Genomic DNA, 20127 nt, shown 5'->3' on the forward strand with positions numbered 1-20127 from the left:
TTTCTCTCTCTCTCCTTCTGTTTTTGTTTTTGAGACAGGTCTCAATATGCAGTTCAGGCTGGCTCTGAACTTACTGTGTAGCAAGGTAGGCTTGAGTTTGAGGTGGTCTTCCTGCCTCAGCCTCCCAAGCGCTGGGGCTACAGGTGTGTGCTATCACATCTGGCCAGTCCTCCCCTTTCTGACCATCTTTAGGAGGGGCGTACAATCGCCACGGCCTCTTCCCCACTCTACTGTGCCTTGGTGCACCCCGGGAAGCCCAGGACTTGTGCGTTACGTGGCCGCCTTCATCCTGGTGAGATGCAAGCCCAGCTTGCCAGCCCTTCTGCTGACCCATGGCGGTGGCTTTCTGGAGCCACTAGGCAGGAAATCCAGGCAGTGAGTGACAAGAGGGGCTCAGGGAGAGTGCTCAGAGATGGAAGGGAAAGGAGACCCCTTCAGCCACCTTCAGGGTTAAGCAACTGATCTGGTCAAACCTGACTTGAAATCTGAACTTGGTATAGTGTTCAGTGACGGCTTTGGGGCCAAAAATCCGTCAGCTCCTGGCGTCCCTGGAATGTGCTCTCTGCTTAATTGCTTGGCTGCAGGGTTATTATTAGCAACGAAGACTCAGCTCGCAGCGCAGCAAACTGGGGACGTGGGCTCCACACTGCGTGCGTCACGAGGCGTCTCCGGAGATGCCCTTTGAGACGGGCTTTGATGCGGGCAGAGACTTCCGGAAAGGCAAGTGGGCACCACTGTGCCAGCTCCGCCTCAGAGGGGGCGACGCCGCTCCTCTGTCCTCAGCCACCTCTAAAGTCTGCAGGCGGCCCAAGGGGAGCGGAAGTGCTGGCCAGGGCCCCAGAACTTGCCCGCCTCCTTTGATAGAGGTCAGCTTTCCTCCTCCACAGGGAAGCACCATGGGGCCTACGTGGCATTTGCCCAGCTTCTTCTGTTAGCTTGGACTTTTGCTCGGGTGGAGGAGCAAGGAGAAGGATTCTACGATGAAGGTAGAGCTCTAAGTTGCTCCTGGGGTGGCAATCCCTGTCTTCAGCGTGCTCCTCGGAATCCTGACCTTGGGGGCTGTGCGATGCGGCTGCTGTTTAATGCAGGAGTGAGTGGGAGAAAAGCCAAGGTGTGGGAAGCCAGGCCACCCCGCCTGCCTCTCCTGCTGGCTGGAAAGTCAGGGCTTTCCCCCTTGCTCCCCTCCTCTGAGACTCGTCGTCCTCACGCATTAGGGAAGAGCCTGGCAAATGGGTGCGGGATCCAGGATGCAAGCGGGTCTCTCCGGCTTCCAGCTCTGTAATGCGGGCTGGCCTCGAACTCACCTATGCAGCTCAGGTTGGCCTCAAACTCTCAGCAACCCTCTTGCCTCAGCCTCCTGAGTGCTAGGATTACAGGTGTATGCCACCTCTCCCTGCCCCAGATTTGGTTTCTGACTCTCCCAGGGCTGCTTTGGTGTCCCAGCGATTGCACGTGAGTGCAGAACTGGCCCCCCAACTCACTGGGGCTGGGGGTGGTGACTGCTGCTGCCAATCGTGCAGGAGCTGCTCCTGGCTGACATCACTTCCCAGCACTTCCTGCACCCCGGGGAGCCCCCAGTGCTTTCGATGCCAGAGCCCGGGCTGTGGACAGAAGGAGGCCAGGACCAGTGGGGAGGCAGGTGGGGAGCTCAGTTTTACAAATCCTCTGGGCCTTGTATGCTTGTAACCTCAGTGCATAGCAGGCTGAGGCAGGAGGATCCCCAGAGTGTGAGGACATACAGTGAGTTCAAGTCCAGCCCAAACTACATATTAAGATCCTGTCTCAAAAACAACAAGAACAAACCAAAAAAGAAAAAAGAAACAAACTTTACAGGACATCCAGCTCTATGGACTTGGTTTCTGATCCAAGAGGAAAATGGATCATTTAGTGACATAGGACTGATCTATCTATGGTTCTTTATTTCTTTCTTTCCTTTTCTTCCCCTTCCCCTCCTCCTCCTCCTCCTCCTCCTTCTTCTTTTTCTTCTTCTTCTTTAAATTTTCTTTTTCTGAAACAGGGTCTAACTAAATTGTCTGGGCAGCATTTGAACTTGAAATCCTCGTCTCAGCTTCTCCAAAGTGCCAGGATTTCGGTATGTGCTACCACACCCAGCTAGGAGAGATCATTTAAGAATGGGCAGTGGATGGAAGTCCCAGAGAAGGCCGGGAGGCTGGGAGCTACAGAGAGAACAAGGCAGTGAGTGGCCAAGTCCCTCGGGTTTAGCTCAGCCCTGCAGGAAAGGCTTATCCTGGGCTTATCCTCTGCTCCAGTCTCTCTCAGACATGAAGGCTGCTCCAGGGAAATGCTCAGCATTCCGGGAGTGGCAGGTGCAGAGCTCTGGTCTAGGACACTGCACTCCAGCCCTGAGCTGCCCTGATTTCCCTAATGGGTTTGCTCAGCCCTGAACGGCCAGCCCACCCTCCTCCAAGCAGTGGTCCAGCCCTGAGCTGCAGGCCACACCTCCTTGGTCTGTGTCCCAGGCATCTGACTGGAGAGAATCCTGTGTGTGCGTGGAGATGGGTCCCTGGCCCGCTGCACTGTCAGGAGGACGAGGTTGACCATAAGGAAGCTGGGGTGGGAGAAAGGTGTAGGGCCAGGGCGCAGTCCCCAGGGCAAATGCTAGGGAAGGCGGCTTCCAGGGGCATCTGTGGACAGGGACCTCAGCCCTCGAAGTCACGTGTGGTCTCTGCCCAGCACCTGAATCATCTCTTCCTGGACCTTCGGGACAGAGCGCGCACCTACACTCTACCAGCTGACTTTGTGCTGAGTGGGCTGACCTGGGGGATGAGTCCTGGCCACACTGGGGTGTGAGTGTCCTGGGAGACGGGCGCACAGGGCAGCAGTGGCGCCAAAGCTTTTTTGAAAATGGATTTGGAGCTGGGTGTAGCACAAGCCTGTAGTCCCAGCACTCAGGAGGCTGAGGCAGAAAGATCGCCATAAATTCAGAGCCAGCCTACACTGCATAACAAGACCTTGTTTGTCTCAGAAAACAAACAACAACCAAAAGGGAATGAAAGGAGAGGCCGAGCGGGCAGGTGCCTAGGGACCGGGCGCCTCCTGGCTCCGGCTCCAGCTCTATTAACTGCAGGGCGCCGAACCAGTCACGGACTTCTCTGGGCCTTGGTCGCCCCACCCATAAACTGAGAGATTAATGAGAATCCTAGAGTCTTTAGAGCAGATGGCACCGGAACAGGGCTTCGCCCCCCACTTAACTGCTTTTCCGCACTCAGTGCCCCCCTGGGTCCAGAGCCCCAGGAAGCGACTCAGCGTTTCTTGGAAAATTAGCTGCTCCTAAAACCTGATTTTCCAACATTTTAATTCATCTCGTTAGCAATCTGCAAGCTCCGGCACACAGTGCATGAAGGTGCAAAGTGACACAAGGCCCCTCCAGCACCACTGTCTCAGACACATACAGAACAAGGTGTCAGAAAGGCCACAAGAGTAGAGGCCAAGGCCCGGAGCTTGCAAACCCAGAGCCAGAGAGCAGGGCTGGAAGTCCCTCTGGCACTTAGTGCTGTGGGCTCTCGGAAGGGTGCTTAGTGTATCTGGGTCTCTATTTTCTCATCTTACAAATGGGGTTAACACAGCCGGTGTGGCAGCATGCACCTGTGATCTCAGCAGTTGAGAGGCTGAGGCAGGAGGAGCCTCATGAGTTTGAGGCCAGCTTGGACTACATAGCAAGTTCAAGTCCAACCTGAGCTAGGTAAGGAGACTACATTTTTGAAAAAAAGATGGAGGAAGGGGTGAATAACAACAGGACTGGCCTCAGGGCCCTCCTCTACTCAGTTGAGCTGACCACAAATGGAGTCATATAGACAGGGGCCTGGGATGTGTGGGGAACACAGAATGGGGGGTTCCCCTGGAGGAGAGAGCGGTGATCCCACTAGATGCACTGAGATTCTGAGGGTGTCTCCCAGTATGCAGGGGGAGGAATGAGATGGCCCCAGCGGAGAGGCTCCTGATCAGGCCACTGTGAGCTGAGCATTTGAAAGCTCCTTTCAGGGTGACATCAGGAATTGTGGATTTTGGTTTTTGTTGCTTAGTTGATTTACTGGAATTGTTTTAGACATGTATAGTTCAGGCTGGCCTTCAGTCCACTGTGCAGCCAGGCTGCCTTTGCACGTCCGGCGACCCTCCTGCCTCAGCCTCCTGAGTGCTGAGATTGCAGATGTGTGTTGCTGTGCTGGGCACAGGGATTACAGGCTTGAAGCTAAAGTTTGGTGCAAGGTAGAGGGCTCATTCCCGATGGGAATACAAGAGCAAGTTTAGAGTTGGGGTGGAGTGGGGAGAGACCAACTGCTGATATTTTACTGAGACTCCAGACCCAATAACCACAGGAGAGTGCTCTAATGCTGGCTGCAAGGCAGGAAACCTCGGCAGGACAAACCCAGTGCACACATCCTCTCGGGTTCCAGTCCCAGGGAGCAAAGACGTACCCACTTGGAAAAGGGATTTCTGCCGAGGTGTGATAAACAGTCCAGGGCATTAAACCTCCCCAGGGAAAGGAGCCCTAGCTGCCCAATGGGCCAGGCCTTGAGGCCACGCCCCAGCCCCATTAAGACACCTTGGGGACCTTGGAGAAAGCACAAGACTTTGTGTTCCTCCTCCGACTCTTTCTCTCCCACCTCAAAACAGATTGTTTTGATTACACAGAGAAAATTCCACTTCCAGAGAAAATGCTATATGATTGATTTTATTTCATTGTCGAGAGTATTTGCTCGCAGGTAAGAAGCAATCTTGTAGAAAATAATCAAATATATAAATCAAAATAAGTTAATAAATAGAAGTCAATCAAAGACAGGGGGTTGGGGACGGAGCCCTTGTGGAATCGGCATCCATGGCCAAGGCTTCCTCCTACGGCTGCCTCATCCCTGTGGGGAGAAGATACAGGGTAATCATGGCCACAGGGGGGAAACTGAGGCAGGAGCTGAGCTTCCCTGCACCTCTCACGCTCCCCTACCCACACCGGAGTCCTTATTGATCTTTACGTTGAGGCTCTGAATGTCCCATTACTCAGAGACTCAGTTTTCTCCTCCATAAAGTGGAGCTTCCCTGGTGGCCTGGTCCTCTACCTTGAGTCTTCAGGCAGAGTGGGGACCCCACGGGTGGTGACATGTAGGGCTCTTTCTGCCCCAAGCAGTGATTGCCCTACCCCGAGCCAACACCACCCTCCCCAGAGGCCTCCTGAACCCGCAGGACATGGAGGGCAGCAGGGGAGAGAGCTCGGGGATGGAGCAATGACTCCCCGTGACTGTTTCCCCCCAGTGACCCCACTGATGGCGAGTGTGCAGAAGGGGCGACCAGGAGAGGCCTTACCCTTACAGCCCAGGCCACTGACAGAATCGATCCGGTCCATCTTCGTCTTTCTGAAGCAACCAGAGTTTTGCTTCACCTTGGGCCGCTGGGGTCCCCGAAAGGTCTGGAGGGTGCTCTTGGGGCCTGCTTTCCCAGGCTTCCAGGCTTCTGGGAAGACTTTGCCCTTTTGGCATGGCTTCAGAGTCATGCGTTCTGGCTGTGCCTCCGTGACCTTGTCCCCAAGAGGGTGCAACAATTCTTGGGGTGAGTGGGGAAGCCCGGTCTCACCAGCACACACCTGGACTCGCCCACCCTGGCTGGTACCCAGCCTGGCTGCTGCTCACCTCGGGTATCACCCACTCCCACGGCAGGTGCGAGGAGAAGCGGGAACCTCTAACTGCTGTCCCCAAGCCCTCCAGGCAGCTTCCATCTACGCAGTTCCTAGTGCTCACCTGTACTGCCTGGTGATCCGAAGCCTGGTCAGGCCAGTCCAGTGGCGGGTGGGATCGGCCACGCTCGGGTAACAAGTGCAGGAGAAGCAGGAGCAGAAGCAGCCAGGGCAGGCCTGCTTGCGTACCCATGTTGCAAGGAGGCCAGCCGGGCTGGCGCTGTCCGGCTGAGCTCCTAACCCACCTTCCCACTGCCCTCTGCTCTCCCAGCTCCTCTGCACCTCGGCCTTTTATCTTGGGCTGGTTGTCCGGGCAGCCCTTCCCCAGAGTGGACGTTTATCTGTGATTTATCAGCCGCATTCCGGCCAGCTGAGCTCAAGGCCTGGGAATGCATCCTTCACTGCTGCCTGCCTCCAAGGAATCCTCACAGGGTGGCAGAGTACGCATGGGGTGGCAGCTGGGGAAAGCAGGCCTTGTATAGAGATGGGCCGGCCTGGGGCTGGAGGTTTGTGGGGACACTGGCACACCCCTGTCTCCTGCTTTCTCTTTTCCTTAAGGAAAAAAAAATCCAGGGAGCCCAAAATGATGCTTTCCCCTTTCCTTCCCACCCCAAGCATTGCTGCAAACGGCAAGGTGGACCCATCGTCCCTAGGGGCACGGGGTGCCTCGAGAACAGACCCAGCCAGCGCCCACCCACAGAGCGCATCTTGCTCCTGGCACTAACCCTCACCCTCACCTTGTGCCCCAAGGACGGCCGGAGCCCTGGCCGCTGTCCGTGGTGCTGATGGCCCGGAGCGAACCCGCGCAAACTCAAGGTCTGCTTCGCAGCAAGCTTTCCAGGCCAGAAAGCTCCACCTAGGTCCCTAGGCAAGGGTGCAAGCACTTCTGAGACCCCCCCCCCACCCCCAGTCTCTCACACCCTCAGTCCCGGAACCTGTCAGCACCGGGACGCTCATTCTCTTAACGTCAACTGGTTAAAAACTGGGTATGACAGGGAACTTTTGGAATGCCAGCCTACCTTCCACCCCTTAACGGGTAGCACTGATTTGGCTGGAATTTTGAGAGCATGGCGCGGAGGTGAAGTCATGCAGGAATGTTTCCTATGGCATCTCCTCCAGGTGCCATCATCCCCTGCTCCCCACTGAGCCAATGCATATGGGAGAAGGGAGGATGGAGAGGTGATTATCAATCTGGTGGGACCCTAGGGATAGAGATGCCCTCTCCTTCAGGTGGCCACCCATGGACCACTTCCTCTCACCTGGGAGCCTCCCACCTGTGATGGGAAATGGGGTCTGAGTCCAGGATAAATGATCCAAGCAGCTCCAGTACACCCTCAAATTATGTGTAACTGGTATCACTACCCCTTCAGAGGATCTGTGTGGACAGGTACTGGGGGAGGGGCTAGCAGGGGCGATGGGTTATGGCCGCGATGGGAAGGAGGAGGCAGGAAGCATCCGGACTCTAAGCAAATCCTGCCCTCAGCAGCATCTTGGCAGGTACAGGGTGAGAAAGGGACCCGTACTGCTCTGCCTTTCCAGACAAGGCAGCTGCGCTGAGCTGAATGAACAGACTTTCTGAAGATCACATGATAAGCAAAGGGGTGAAGCCCAGATTTCAGGCATCCGAGTCCAGACCTGATGCTCTTGGTGACTGCTGGGATGATGACAAGGTGTTTCTACTGCAGGGAAAATTGGAGGAAGCCGCTGCCTTCTCCACAGGCTCAGGGAGCTGTGCCGTGTTGGGGGGGGGGGTGAGTCTCACAGCTGCGTGTGCAGGGAGGGAGGGGAAATGTGCCACGGTGAGCGTCCGCAGGTGGAGTCGGGGGACAGGGGAGGACTGTGAAGATGCCAGTCCCAGGAAGGTCTGGGGGGTGGGGCAGTGTGTGTGTGTCTGTGTGTGTGTGTGTGTGTGTGTGTGTGTGTGTGTGTGTGTGTATGCACAAGCACATCAGGGGAAAACAATCCAAAAGCTAAGTGAAAATGAGGGAGGTTGAAATAGTTGAACTGAGTAGTGTAGGCTGGAGATCCTCCTGCCTCGGCCTCTTGAGTGCTGGAGTTACAGGTGTGTGCTGTTACAAAAAAGGGGAAGAAGCAGAGGCACGTGCTCAACAGGACAGGCTTATTTCAGAACAAACCTAGGAGGGACGGCTCTGCCGGAGGCCGGAGCTCCCTCTCCTACGGGCTGTAGGGTCGTTATAGGGTCATGAGCATTAACAAGGGGGCTGTGGAAGAAAAAGCTACAGTGGGATTTCAGGGTGTGGAGGGGTTCAAGAGGAAGGAGTTGTGGTCGTCTGCCAGGGGCAGGGCTCCAGGGCACATCAGGAGCTGTGTGTTGTTTTCAAGATCGGGGCTGAGCCAGGATTGTGAATTCTCGGGTGTGGCTGTGCTCACTGGGCCTGATCAGCCAGGGTGGCCGACGTGCAGCAGGGCTGGAGGCGCAGCTGGGGGCTCTGCTCGGACCAGATGGTGGAGGTTGGATTCCTTCATTCCAGGCTCAGTGGTTAGGTAAAGAAAGTGGGAAATGCATCTCTTGCTTAACCACCTCCTGCCGGCTGGGGCGTCATGCCTGGGGCTTTGTCTGGACTGAAGGAGGAAGGCCACGTTGATGTGAACTGTAGGAACCCCCTGTGAGATGGCCACATACCCGTCCAGTGGGAAACCTGAAACAGGCTGATTAGGCACAGCAGTAATACACAGGTGAGGAGAGAGGAGGCATGATCACAGGAGGAGTCCAGGATAGAAGAGCGGCCTTCCGTGAGCTCTGCAAGGTTCCCGAGACAGCTGCGGCGCTGCCTGGACTCTGGGTCTTTCGGAGCCACAGTTACGTTATCACCATGATCCGGAACCCAAGCACAGCGGCTGTGGGAAGCGTGGTGCGTGTCTCCTTGGCAGACTCTGCGTGGGGCAGTGGATCCCAGGCACTGCCATGGCTGGTTTCAGTTGCATTGTCACTTGAAATGTGGCGGTTTCTAGCAAGAATAAACAAACTTCCCCAAAAGATTAAAGCATGTAGGGACCAGACTTTGCGCACCAGAGTGGAAGGGGCTGGAATACCAAGTGTAGCCAGCTGGCTTCTAGATCTACCTGTAGCTGGAAACTGTCACCTGGGTTCAGTGATTGGAGCCCCTTTTAGGTTGACCCTATATTGCTATTATTTTAATATGGTTTTGGTTTTACTTTTTTGCTGGGTTCATGACCCAGTTAAAGTGAGACCTGCGTGGATCAAAATTAGCCCTCGATATCTATCAAGGTCAGTCACGGCCCCTCGGGCAGTACTTCTGAAACCATGTACAGGGCCACTGCCTCTCAAGTCCTCTGTCAGTGTCAGCCCCAGGATGAGCTGTGGTCCTGCTTCACGGTGTGGCTTCCCTGGGAAGCATGCTGGTGACCCTCCTTTTAGCACGCCACACATTTGCTTGACTCCTGGGGGCCCAACAGTCTCCCTGTTCAGGAGGCTGGAGCTCCTTCTCCTACAGGCATCTTTATAGGGTCATGAGCATTAACAAGGGGGCTGTGGAAGAAAAAGCTACAGTGGGATTTCAGGGTGCGGAGGGGTTCAGGAGGAAGGAGTTGTGGTCGTCTGCCAGGGGCAGGGCTCCAGGGCATACCAGGAGTTGTGTGTAGTTTTCAAGAGCGGGGCTGAGCCACGATTGGGAATTCTCGGGTGTGGCTGTGCTCACTGGGCCTGATCGGCCAGGGTGACCGACGTGCAGCAGGGCTGGAGGCGCAGCTGGGGGCTCTGCTCAGAGCCTTACTAAAATTGCAGGATCCTATAGAAAAGGTCCCCTCATGTCCTGGTCCTTGGTGACCGTGGAGGGCCAGAGCCAAAACACTAGCTATCCTCCTAGCCCAGTTACCTTTGTAACTTTGGTCATTAAACGTCAGTTGTTGAACCCCCAGGAGACCAGTTATCTTACCTAGATGTCAAGCACCTTGAGACATATTAGACCGGTACACTTGGGAAACAAACACACTTAATACCGCATGAAGTCGTGACAGGTGTCACGAACCGGGTCAGAACTGGCTAAGGAGGCAGCTCTCTCCTGCTCCTCATCATGGAACAGCCGACCCGAGAATCTACAACTATGTGTGAGAAATACTTTGAGCACATCAAGTAAACAAAGTGACCCACTCAAGTGTATCAGCCGGTGTTTCCCCAGGCCTGATTTTCGGTCTCATTATCCAGCTGGTCTCTGCGACTTTTCAACATCAAAAATGAATTTGTTTGTTTCCACTCGTGGGGGTTCGGAAGTGTGAAAAGAGGCTCTGCTAAGTGTGGCTGTCCTGAACCCCGTGTAAACAGCGGCCACGGACATCTCAGGAAGAGCCAAAAACGGGACAGACATTGTGGAGTTCAAACAAAGCGGGCGTTTGAGCCTTTATTAAAATACCGATGGAGGTTTTTCCTTCCCCTGAGTAATCTGTTCTGGCTTGGCATAATTGACTTCCCGGATTTAGGCTACTTTGAGTCCTTCCTTGGTGCAAAATAGACCCAATTGGATGCGGTACTGTAACTGAGAGCCCCCTTGCAGGGCCTTATCTTGGGGGTGGGCAGGGAAGTTTTTGGCAGGGGTAAGGGGTGAGGGAGACATAGGAGGGTGAGGAGAAAGAGGACGGGCTTGGGGACCCCCTGCCACTTGACGTTTCTCTGCAGCTAGTTATCAAGGTCATGAAGAATCTGGACACTAAACATGCTAAATCACGCCATTAATGCACCACATTGACAGAGCCAAGGACAAAAATCATATGATTATCTCATGTTGTAGTTAGGGGTTGTATACTGAGAACAATTAGAATCAGGACATGGAGTTTATAATATTGTTTTTATAATGGTCACTGGGAGTTAACACAAGAAAAATGCAGGAAATCTATCTGCAACACCAAAGACATAGAATATTTAGTCAAGAGCCTAAACCCCACGGCAATGTCCCACATGAGTCCAGATAAAAAACCAGAGCTCATGACAGTGTCTCCCCCACGCATCCAACTGGAGGTCCAGAGCCCACAAGAAGGACTCACGCCAGTCTCTTTTACAGATCTGTGCTGGGAAGGCCCAGAGGTCAGCGTTGAAAGCCAGAAAGTCCACACCAGCGGGGTGAAGGAGCTGTGCTAGTGGGATGAGGGTTCTACACTGGAACCAAGAAGTCACATTCACAACAAAGACCAGGGCTGTCCTGAAAGGCACCACAGCCATCCTCAGCGACATGGAGACCCAGAGCTCCTCTGACGATAAGCACAGAGGAGTACTTGCCAGGAAGCCAGCGTGACGAGTTCATCCTGGAGACCAAGTGGCACATGTCTTCCCTTCCGGAGCCAGGAAGCAATGCTTGACGTGAGAACCAGAGCATCTCCAGGAGAACCACCGGCTCAAACAGCAACATGTGGGAGAACCCACAGTGCCTCAACACAACAACGCATTAACGCCTCAACACCTCCCTTCTTCTCCGCCTGTTTATGCTGGCAACTTTCCTCAGGTGGAGCATCTTCGCTCAGTGCCATGCTGATGTAATCCAGCTGGCGTTAAGTTGACCACCACTTCTTAATCCATAACATTTCAATAAGTGCAGAGCAAGCTTTTGAACTGGGGATTTAGCTCAGCAGCACAAGTGCCTGCCTTGCAAGTACGCAGCCGTGAGTTCGATCTCCAGTACTGATAAAAAAAAAAAAAAAAAAGAAAGAAAGAAAGAAAAAGCTTTTGACAAAGTCCAGCACCCATGCATGATTTAAAAAAAAAAAAAAACCCCTACGGAAAACTGGAATAGATGGTCTTCATCTCAATCTGATAAAAGCCAACTATGATAAACGGACAGCCAACAGTGTACTAAGTGGACAAAAACTGAAAGCTTTCTCTCTAAAATCAGGAACAAGGCAAGGATGTCACTGTCTCTGCTCTTATTCAACATAGTCCTGGAAACTTTAGCTGGGGCAATTAGACAAGAAAATGGAATAAAGAGAGAAAAGGAAGAAGTTAAATTATCATTATTTGCAGATGACATGTACTTACATAGAAGGACCCAAAAACTCCACTAAAGGGGGCTGGGGATTTAGCTCAGTGGCATAAGCGCCTGCCTTGCAAGCAGGCGGTCATGAGTTCGATCCCTGGTACCGATAAAAATGAAAAAGACAAAAAAAAAAAAAAAAAAAACCCACTAAAAAACTACTAGTTGTAATCAGCAGTTTCACTAGCATAACTGGATACAAAGTTAACACTCAAAAATCAATAGCCTTCCTGTACTCCAATGAGAAACCCACCGAGAAAGAAATCAGGGAGACAACATCTTTTACAATAGCATCCAAAAAAAAAAAAAAAAAATACCTAGCATCAGTCTAACAAAGGGTGTGAAAGACCTCTGCTTTGAAAACTACAATACTCTGAGAAAGCAGATTGAAAAGGATATTAGAAAATAGATACCCTGTGATCTTGGGTAAGAAGAACCAATATAGTATAAACAACCATACCTCCAAAACTGTTACACAGATTTAATGCAATTCTGATAAAAACCTCAGCAGTATGTCTCACAGACTCAGAGTAAATAATCCCGACATCATTTGGAACCAGAAGAGACCTAGAATAGCAAAGGCAATCCTGATCAACAAAGACAAGACAGGGCATCACAGTTCCTGACTTGAAATTATATTATAAAGCTACTGTGATAAAAACTGTGATACTAGAGAAAAATAAACCAGACCAAAGATCAGTGGGACAGATTAGAAAACACAGACACATCTGCAGACACACTAAGCCACCTTATCTTTGACAAAAATGCCACATTCATTCACTAGATGAAGATAGCCTCTTTAATAAATGGCGCTGGAAAAACTGGATCCACACCTGCCCAAGATTAAAGCTGGACCCATAGCTTCCACCATGCACTAAGCTAAAATCAGAAAGGGCCAAAGATCTTAGTATTAAAACAGGAACATTAAATATACTAGAAGACAGAGTAGGTGAAACTGCTGAACACACCGGTGGAGGCAAAGATTTCATGAACAAACCCCGACGGTTCAGGAGCTGTCACAAAGAATCAGCAACTGGGATCTCATCTTACTGAAAAGCTTTTGCACAGCAAAAGAAGCCACCAACAGAGTGAAGAGACAATCCACCGTGTGGGAGAAAATATTGCCAGCCGTTCCTCAGAGAAAGGGTTACTATTAAAAACATAAAAAGAACTCAAAAAATTCAGACACCTCAAATTTAAAGACCCAATCCAAAAAGGGCATCTGAGATGAATACACACTTCTCAGATGAAGAAATATAAACAGCAAATAAATACGTGAAAAAATGTTCAGTTGAGAGATGCAAATTAAAACAACACTGAGAATCCATCCCTTTCCAGGAAGAATGGCTGTTATCAAGAAATCAGCCACTGGGGCTGGGGATTTAGCTCAGCGGCATAAGTGCTTCCTTGCAAGCAGGCAGTCGTGAGTTCGATCCCTGGTACCGACTAAAAAAAAAAAAAAAAAAGGCCAGAGATTTAGCTCAGTGGCATAAGCGCCTGCCTGGCAAGCACAAGATCATGAATTCAATCGCTGTTACAAAAAAAAAAAAAATTCAGGCCACTGGCTGGCACTTTCTAGCTTGTACCTGAGCTCCACTGTGAGAAAATAAAATATAAGAAATTTAGGTCAAATATCCTGTACTTTGCATGTTTGTTTGGTTGGTTTTTTGATACAAGGTCTCACTTATGTAGCCCAGACTGGCCTTCAGTTCCCAGCAATCCTCCTGCCTCAGCCTCCTGGGTGCTGGGATTCCAGGTGTGTGCCACCATGCCCCAGTCCAACATCCCTTGTAAACTGAGGAGTGACAGATTTTTTAAGAGGACGACCCAAAGGGGTATCTACTGGAATTTTAGACATTTGGCAGCCCCTAGTAATGGGCATGAGCGGCCAGGAGTCCGTAGGCTCGTGTTGGAGCTGCCCCCCAAGCAGGACCACGGGCCCAGAGACACTAAAGCGAACGTGGCCTGGTCCCCAGAGGAGGTTTCCCGAGAGACTGCTCAGGCCTGCCTGCTCCTGTGGCTGGAAGGTGCCACAGCACAGTCTGCCGGTGGGCCCCTCAGAGATCTGGGACAGACCTCCGCTTCCCGGGTGCAGCTGGGGGAAGGTAGGCCTCCCCCCGCCCCTCGCTGGTCCTGGGCCACGTGACCAGGAGTGCTTGGTGTTAAGTGGAAGGGCAGAAGGAGCAGCAAGTGACCTGGAGCTCATGAGGAGAGGGGAGAGGGCAGGCAGGTGCTAAAGGGAGAGCGGGGACCTGGAGTAGCCCCCGGCCTCTGCCCCACACTGGGCGCCAAACGTCAGGAAGACAGGACAAGACAGGACAAGCGGTAGGTACGTGCTCAGCAGGGCATGCTGGCTTCAGAGCAAAGCTCTAGGGTCTTTATGGGGTCCCCAGCATTAAAAGGGGGGCTGTGGAAGGAAAGAGCCCCAGTGGGATTTTGGGGTGCAGAGGGGTTCAGGATGAAGGGGTTGTGCTGTCACGAAGGCAGGGCTCCAGGGCGGACAGGAGCGGCTGTTGCTTGTCAGGAGCGGGCTGAGCAGGACTGAGAGTGGCTCATGTGACCATCTGCAGTGGGCGGGGGCCAAAGTGGGCCCTGCTCAGATCCGGATGGCTGAGGTTGGTTCCTTCGTGCACCACCACACCTGGCTTTAGAACATTCTCGGCACCTTTAGTCAAGGTTCCCTCCAGCCACAACCCTCTGTACCAAGCAAACACCAACCTTCTTTCCGGGTCCATAAAAGGAGCCTTGCTGGACCTTCCATGGAGATCAAACCACAGTCTGTGACCTTTTGCATCTGGTTCCTTTCACTAAATATCCACATCTCTTTTTTTGGCCGTACCAGGGATTGAACTCACAAGCTCGCACTTGCCAGGCAGGTGCTTATGCCATTGAGCTAAATCCCCAGCCCCAGTATCCACATCTTGAAAGGCTCATCCATGTTGTATCATGCATTAGTGCTTAGTCCTTTTCACAGCCAAATAATATTCCACTGTATGGGCATACAGCGTTTGGTTTGTTTCCGTCTTTAGGGTCTGATGGAGAATGCCGCTCCGTATGTCCCCGTACAAGTTTGTGTGTGGACTTGTTTCCTTTTTCCTTTAAGAATGGGACAGGTGGGTCACTGGTAACTCCATGTTTGATCATTAGAGGATTCACATGCATCCATACATAGTTCTGAATATAGTTTGTATTGCTAAAGAGCTGCCATAGCTATGTTCTTAAATGGGCATTTTAACAATCCACTGAGTTTAATTTTTAAAATAACTATGGGTTTAATTGGTGCCTAGATTTTTTTTGCTAGTTTGACTAACACTGCTAGCTGAGTTTGGTGGCACACACCTACAATCCCAGCACTCAGGAGGCTGAGGCGGGAGGATACTCAGGAGTTCAAGACCAGCCTCAGATCAAGATGCTATCTCTAAAAACCCCCCAAATCAATAAACAAATAAATGATGCTATTATCAATATTTCTAGGTACCAGGCTTTCTGTCCTGTTAGGTCAGGTTCCTCCACCTTAGCTGTGTAGAAAAGTGAGACGGATAATTCCCTGGTGGGCTGAGTGGGGGCTCCTGTGCCCGGTGGGAGGCTCAGCGGCATGCCTGGGCTCTGCCCTCCACGGGAGTGACTCCCTCATCCAAGCAGTGACAACAAAGGCAACTCCAGACCTTGCTAAATGTCGCCCGGGGGGACAAAGCTGCACCTGCCTGAGAAGCGCATCAGACCTGGCCCCTGGAAAGGCCCTGAGAATGAGATGTGTGCCCTGAAAAGCTGCAAGCTGGAGCTCAGCAGGGTGACAGGGTCACGAGGGTCTTTGTCATGCGGTTCAAGGACCTGCGTGAAACAGAAGGGCTCTGCACTTGCTGTGCAAAGCTGCATCGTATGCACCGGGCCGAACGTGGCTTCTTGTGTTGCATGTGCGGCCCTCGTGTTCCAGCAAGGCAGAGTCGAGGAGAACGGGGAGAGGGAGAGGGAGAGGGATGGGAAGGGGAGGGCAGGGGGAGGTGGAGGGGAGGGGCAGAGGGGGCCAGGCCACCAGGCAGGGAGAAAGGAGGGAGGAAATGCACAGAGAGGAAAGCCCTTGACCAGCTTAGTGTACAGGGTGGCGGCTGTGGGGATGTTGAATGGCTGCGTCTGCACGAGGGCTATTCGTAGAGCTGCTGGAGGGGAGGACACACTGCTGGGGAAGGCGGGCACAGGAACAGGGCCCTGTGTCCCCGAGGGAGCCCTGTGACAGCCCAGCCCTGGAAGCAGGGCGACCCCTCTGGCTGGCGCTGCCCCTGGGATCTTGCTCCCCGAGAAGGTGGCCCTCACCACATGGGCTGCAGGTCCTTGGCCTTCTGAGGCTGGGGATACCTGGAATTTGGCCCCCCTGTAAAGGGCCAAGCTCTGGGACTGAAGTGCCGTCCCCCTTCTGTGTCCCCTCCTGTTCCCGCACTGGAGGTCAGCATGGGGACCTTCCCTCCTGGGGGAGAAGTGCCCTCCCCACCCTCTGCCATTGCTGAGGTGCAGGGCCAGGCATCTGGGCCCCCAGGGGAAGAGGGTGGCACAGTGTCCCCGGGGTGGGACACTGAGGGGGCTAAAGCCAAGCACCAGCTTGCACATCCTCCCAGCAGCCGCCACGCTAGCCCACTCTGAAGTCCCCCCGGAGGGCCATGGGAAATAGTTTGCCACGGGTTGGTGACGGGTGGGCCTGTCTGCGGGACCCCTCAGTCCGCTTTGCTCTCTCTGCCTCGGGGCTGAGAGTCACAGGCACGCCTGCTCTCCCAGGGCCTCGGGGCCAGGTGCTGCAGGGCTGGGTGGGTTCTGTCTGGGGCAGCCCTGGCTGTCACCCCCAGGGCTGGCTGCTGTCACCAGCAGCTTGGCTGTTCTCCGCCCCCAGATGCAAACCGACCGGAGGCCCCGCAGGTGAGGCCTGAGTGCCGTGGGCCCCCCGCCCCCCGCCCCCCGCCCCCCTGTCCCCCCGCCCCCCTGCCCTCTCCCCCTCCCCTTCTCTGCTTTCTTCCCTCCTTCCCTTTCTTCTTTCTGTCTCTCCCTCCTTCTTTCCCGCCCAGCCTCCCATGTCCACAGTGTCCCCAGGAGCCTCCCGAGAGCCAGGGGTACCCCTCAGTGTCCTCCCTTTATCTCCCTTCCCGCAAGGACTGGATGAGCAGAGTCCGAGGCTGACCCAGGGCCCGGAACTGCGGCTCTGAGCTCCATGTGGTGGGTGCCGTCTCCACTGCCCCCAGCAGGATGGCCCGGCGTGCGCCACCATCCCTGCCCTGCCCTGGGGGGGATGGCCTTGAGCCCACGACAGAGGGTGCAGCTCCCTTCACCAATCTCTGCCACCCCGGACCCACTGGGTTGGGGGGAGCCAGCCTGTGTGTGGCCCCTTCCCCTCCCTCCAGAGACTGACATCTTTTTTTTGTCTTTTTTCGTTTTTATCGGTACCAATGATCAAACTCACGACTGCCTGCTTGCAAGGCAGGCACTTATGCCGCTGAGCTAAATCCCCAGCCCCGAGACTGACATCTTTAAGCCAGTCTCCAGACACAAAGATAACCTCAGTGGCACTAATGTGGTAAAACTGTCCAGTGTACAAACAGAAACACACGCGTTTCCTCCCCAGAATAGACGGCAAATGTTCTTCAGGGGCTGCTTACTCTTACCATTTCATAACTTGGACATTGTAACACAGTTTTAACAATACTTAAGAGACAGGATTAAATCTGTCAACATTGGCTGGCATAGTGGTGCACACCTGTAATCCCAGCACTCAAGAGGCTGAGGCAGGAGGATCATCATGAATTTCTTTTTGAAACAAATGTGTTTCTTGTAGGCAGCATGTTGTTGGACCTTGCTTGTTGATCCATCCTTAGCAGTCTGTCTCCTGACGGGTGCATTGAGGCCGTTAACACTGATACTTATAACATGTATATTGATTCCAAGATGGCTACACTCAACTGCCCTCTTCTGGGGGACATCTGAACCCAAATAACTCACCAGCCACCGCAGTCGGCTGCACCCACGTCCCTATTCTCTGTGAGTCTCTGGAGTCACAAGCCTCCCGCCTGCACGGTGAGTCAGGGCTCTGTGAGAAAGCACCGCTGGCGCCTCCCTCTCTGCCCTAGACCCCCGCCCTCGCCCTCTCTGTGGGTTCGATGCCTGCCTGGACCCCCGATGTCCCCCCTTCTCTTCCTCACGTTGTTACTTTCCTGTGTGCGGACACCAGGTCTCGGAGACGCTGTTTGTCCGCTGCTCCACTCTGCCGGCTTCCTCTTTATCTTCTGTTTCTCGTCAGTCTGACACATAATTAACCCCTTTTTCATAATTGGCTCTCAAGATACATTAATATTCAATTTTTCTCGGATGATATGACCGTTGCTGCTTTGCTTGGGATTCCCCGAGTCACGTGGTTGTTGATCCTGACAGGTTGTGTCTGTGAGCAGACATCCAGCCAAGCTTCGTGAGCTAGAGGACATTCCCAGGGAAGCTGGGGGTGGGCAGGTGCGCGGCCCCTCCCCACCAAGTCCCCTAAAATGCTTGGCTCTTGGGGATTAGGCCAAGGCTACCCCAGCAGCTAAGTCTTTATGCTGTTGGTGCCCACAAACCTCAGCACAAAACCAAGAAACTGTTGTAGTCCCCACAGAGCCCCTGAGATGACAAATGGGGCAAGACGTCTTTTTTAAAAGAAGAGCTTTTATTTTAGCTGGCCCAGCAACACAGTGCAGATGGAATTTGCAAAACTGTGCAACTGAGTTAGAGTTTTGACTGATTTTTATAGTTCATTTATGATTAGCTCATTGATCATTAAGTACATAGCGATGAGAAACAGAAATAAGGTGGGCCTTTGTTCCCCTTTGCTTGAGGTCAGAGGCATTTCACAGTGAGTGGTTAGCCACTTCATAGTCCTTGGTCTGCCAATTCCAGGAACATTTGTCTCTCATGAAGGGAACAATGGTTGACACAGCATCATTTGTCTCTTACAAGGGGAACAAAAGTTGACATTGCACACAGGTCACTAAGGTGGGGGGGATGACGCATTACAGAACAGCAGAACGACTCGGTCAGTTAATTTATAACTATGTGGTTGGTGCTTGGTTACTAGGGTAATGAGCTCAGTACAGAATGACAATATTACTAATAACTATCTTTTTAAGTAACTATTTTTGTTAATTATCTTTTAATCAATTATTTTAATTTCTAGCATCTTAGTATAACAGAAACTAAGAATAAGAAAAACAGAAACCTGAGAAGGACAGGCAACAATACGCCCTCCTTTCAAGGGGGTTTAAGGAGGAAGACACATGAGCCCCACACCGAATTCCTCAGGATGGCGGGGGGGGGGGTGTTAGGAAACAGACCAACAGGTAAGAGAGGAGCTAAATAAAGAGATCATGGAAATAAGTCCCAAAATAACCCAGGCGCTTTGCAAAAGACACCTATAAAAGACCAGCTGAGCTAAACAAAATGAAACAAAAGATGGGCAAGCAGGGCTGGGATGTAGCTCAGAGGCACAAGTGACCGCCTGGCTAGTGCGAGGTTCCGAGTTCGATTCCTGATACCAAAAAAAAAGAATGAGTATTTTAGTAGTGGGTTGGAGCACATGAAAAGCTATCAATCAGAAATATAGGAAATTAAAAAGTATACTGAGAGCTTGAGGAGCAGAAGTTGATTTCAGAACTAGAAGACAATAAGGAAAAATCAGAAGACAACACAAATGACGTTAAGAACCTGTTCACGGGGCTGGGGATTTAGCTCAGTGGCACAAGTGCCTGCCTTGCAAGCAGGCAGTTGTGAGTTCGATCCCCGGTACCGATAAAAAGGAAAAAGACAAAAAAAACAAAAAAAAAACCTGTTCATGGAAGTGACGGGAGGGCCGGACGTGGTGGCACACACCAGCAATCCCTGCATTTGGGGACACGGGCAGGAGGACTGGCTCAAGTTCCAGGCCAGGCGAGGCTACACAGCGAGTTCAAATCCAGCCTGGATACAAAGTGAGACTGTCTCAAGATGGAGGAGGAGGATGGGGAGGAATGATGGGGGAAAACTTCCTAATTATAGCAAAAGACATCAACTCACAGATAAGTGACACATATAGGACCCCAAATAACAAAACCAAAAGAAATTCTCCACCTGCCAAGGCAGCGGAAGCCCACTCCCAGGGACAAAATCTTAAAATCAGAGAGAAAAGCAACAAACCCCAAATAAAGCAAGCTCGTTAGAATCACAGCGGACTGGGGCCCCACTCATCACACCAGAGGTAGGGCAGTGTTGTAGTCAGGGGTTGTACACAGAGAACAATTTAGATCAGGACATGGAGTTTATAATATTTTTATAATGGTCACCGGAAGTTAACACAGGAGAATGCAGGAAATCTATCCGCAACACCAATGACATAGATTTTTTTTTTTTTTTTTTTTTGTCTTTTTCCTTTTTATCGGTACCGGGGATCGAACTCACGACTGC

At 52.4% G+C, this 20127-nt stretch overlaps 1 protein-coding gene and 1 long non-coding RNA gene across 2 annotated transcripts; one reads left to right on the forward strand and one right to left on the reverse strand.

Moving 5' to 3' along the window:
* Window positions 1-467: 467 nt before the first annotated feature.
* On the forward strand, window positions 468-12002 carry LOC134472913 (uncharacterized). The gene is made up of 2 exons (XR_010042943.1): window positions 468-986; window positions 10720-12002. It is a non-coding gene; the product is annotated as an uncharacterized LOC134472913 (long non-coding RNA).
* On the reverse strand, window positions 4678-5990 carry Nppb (natriuretic peptide B). Its single transcript, XM_063235526.1, has 3 exons — window positions 5748-5990; window positions 5317-5527; window positions 4678-4871 (listed from the first exon to the last, which is right to left on the reverse strand). The coding sequence occupies exons 1-3, from the start codon at window positions 5874-5876 to the stop codon at window positions 4855-4857; spliced, it is 357 nt and encodes a 118-aa protein (XP_063091596.1). The 5' UTR covers window positions 5877-5990; the 3' UTR covers window positions 4678-4854.
* Window positions 12003-20127: the final 8125 nt, after the last annotated feature.

This window comes from Cavia porcellus, unplaced genomic scaffold (genome assembly GCF_034190915.1).
Source record: "Cavia porcellus strain 051 isolate PalLab524CR breed Dunkin Hartley unplaced genomic scaffold, mCavPor4.1 scaffold_25, whole genome shotgun sequence".
In the NCBI taxonomy this organism is placed as follows: Eukaryota; Metazoa; Chordata; class Mammalia; order Rodentia; family Caviidae; genus Cavia; species Cavia porcellus.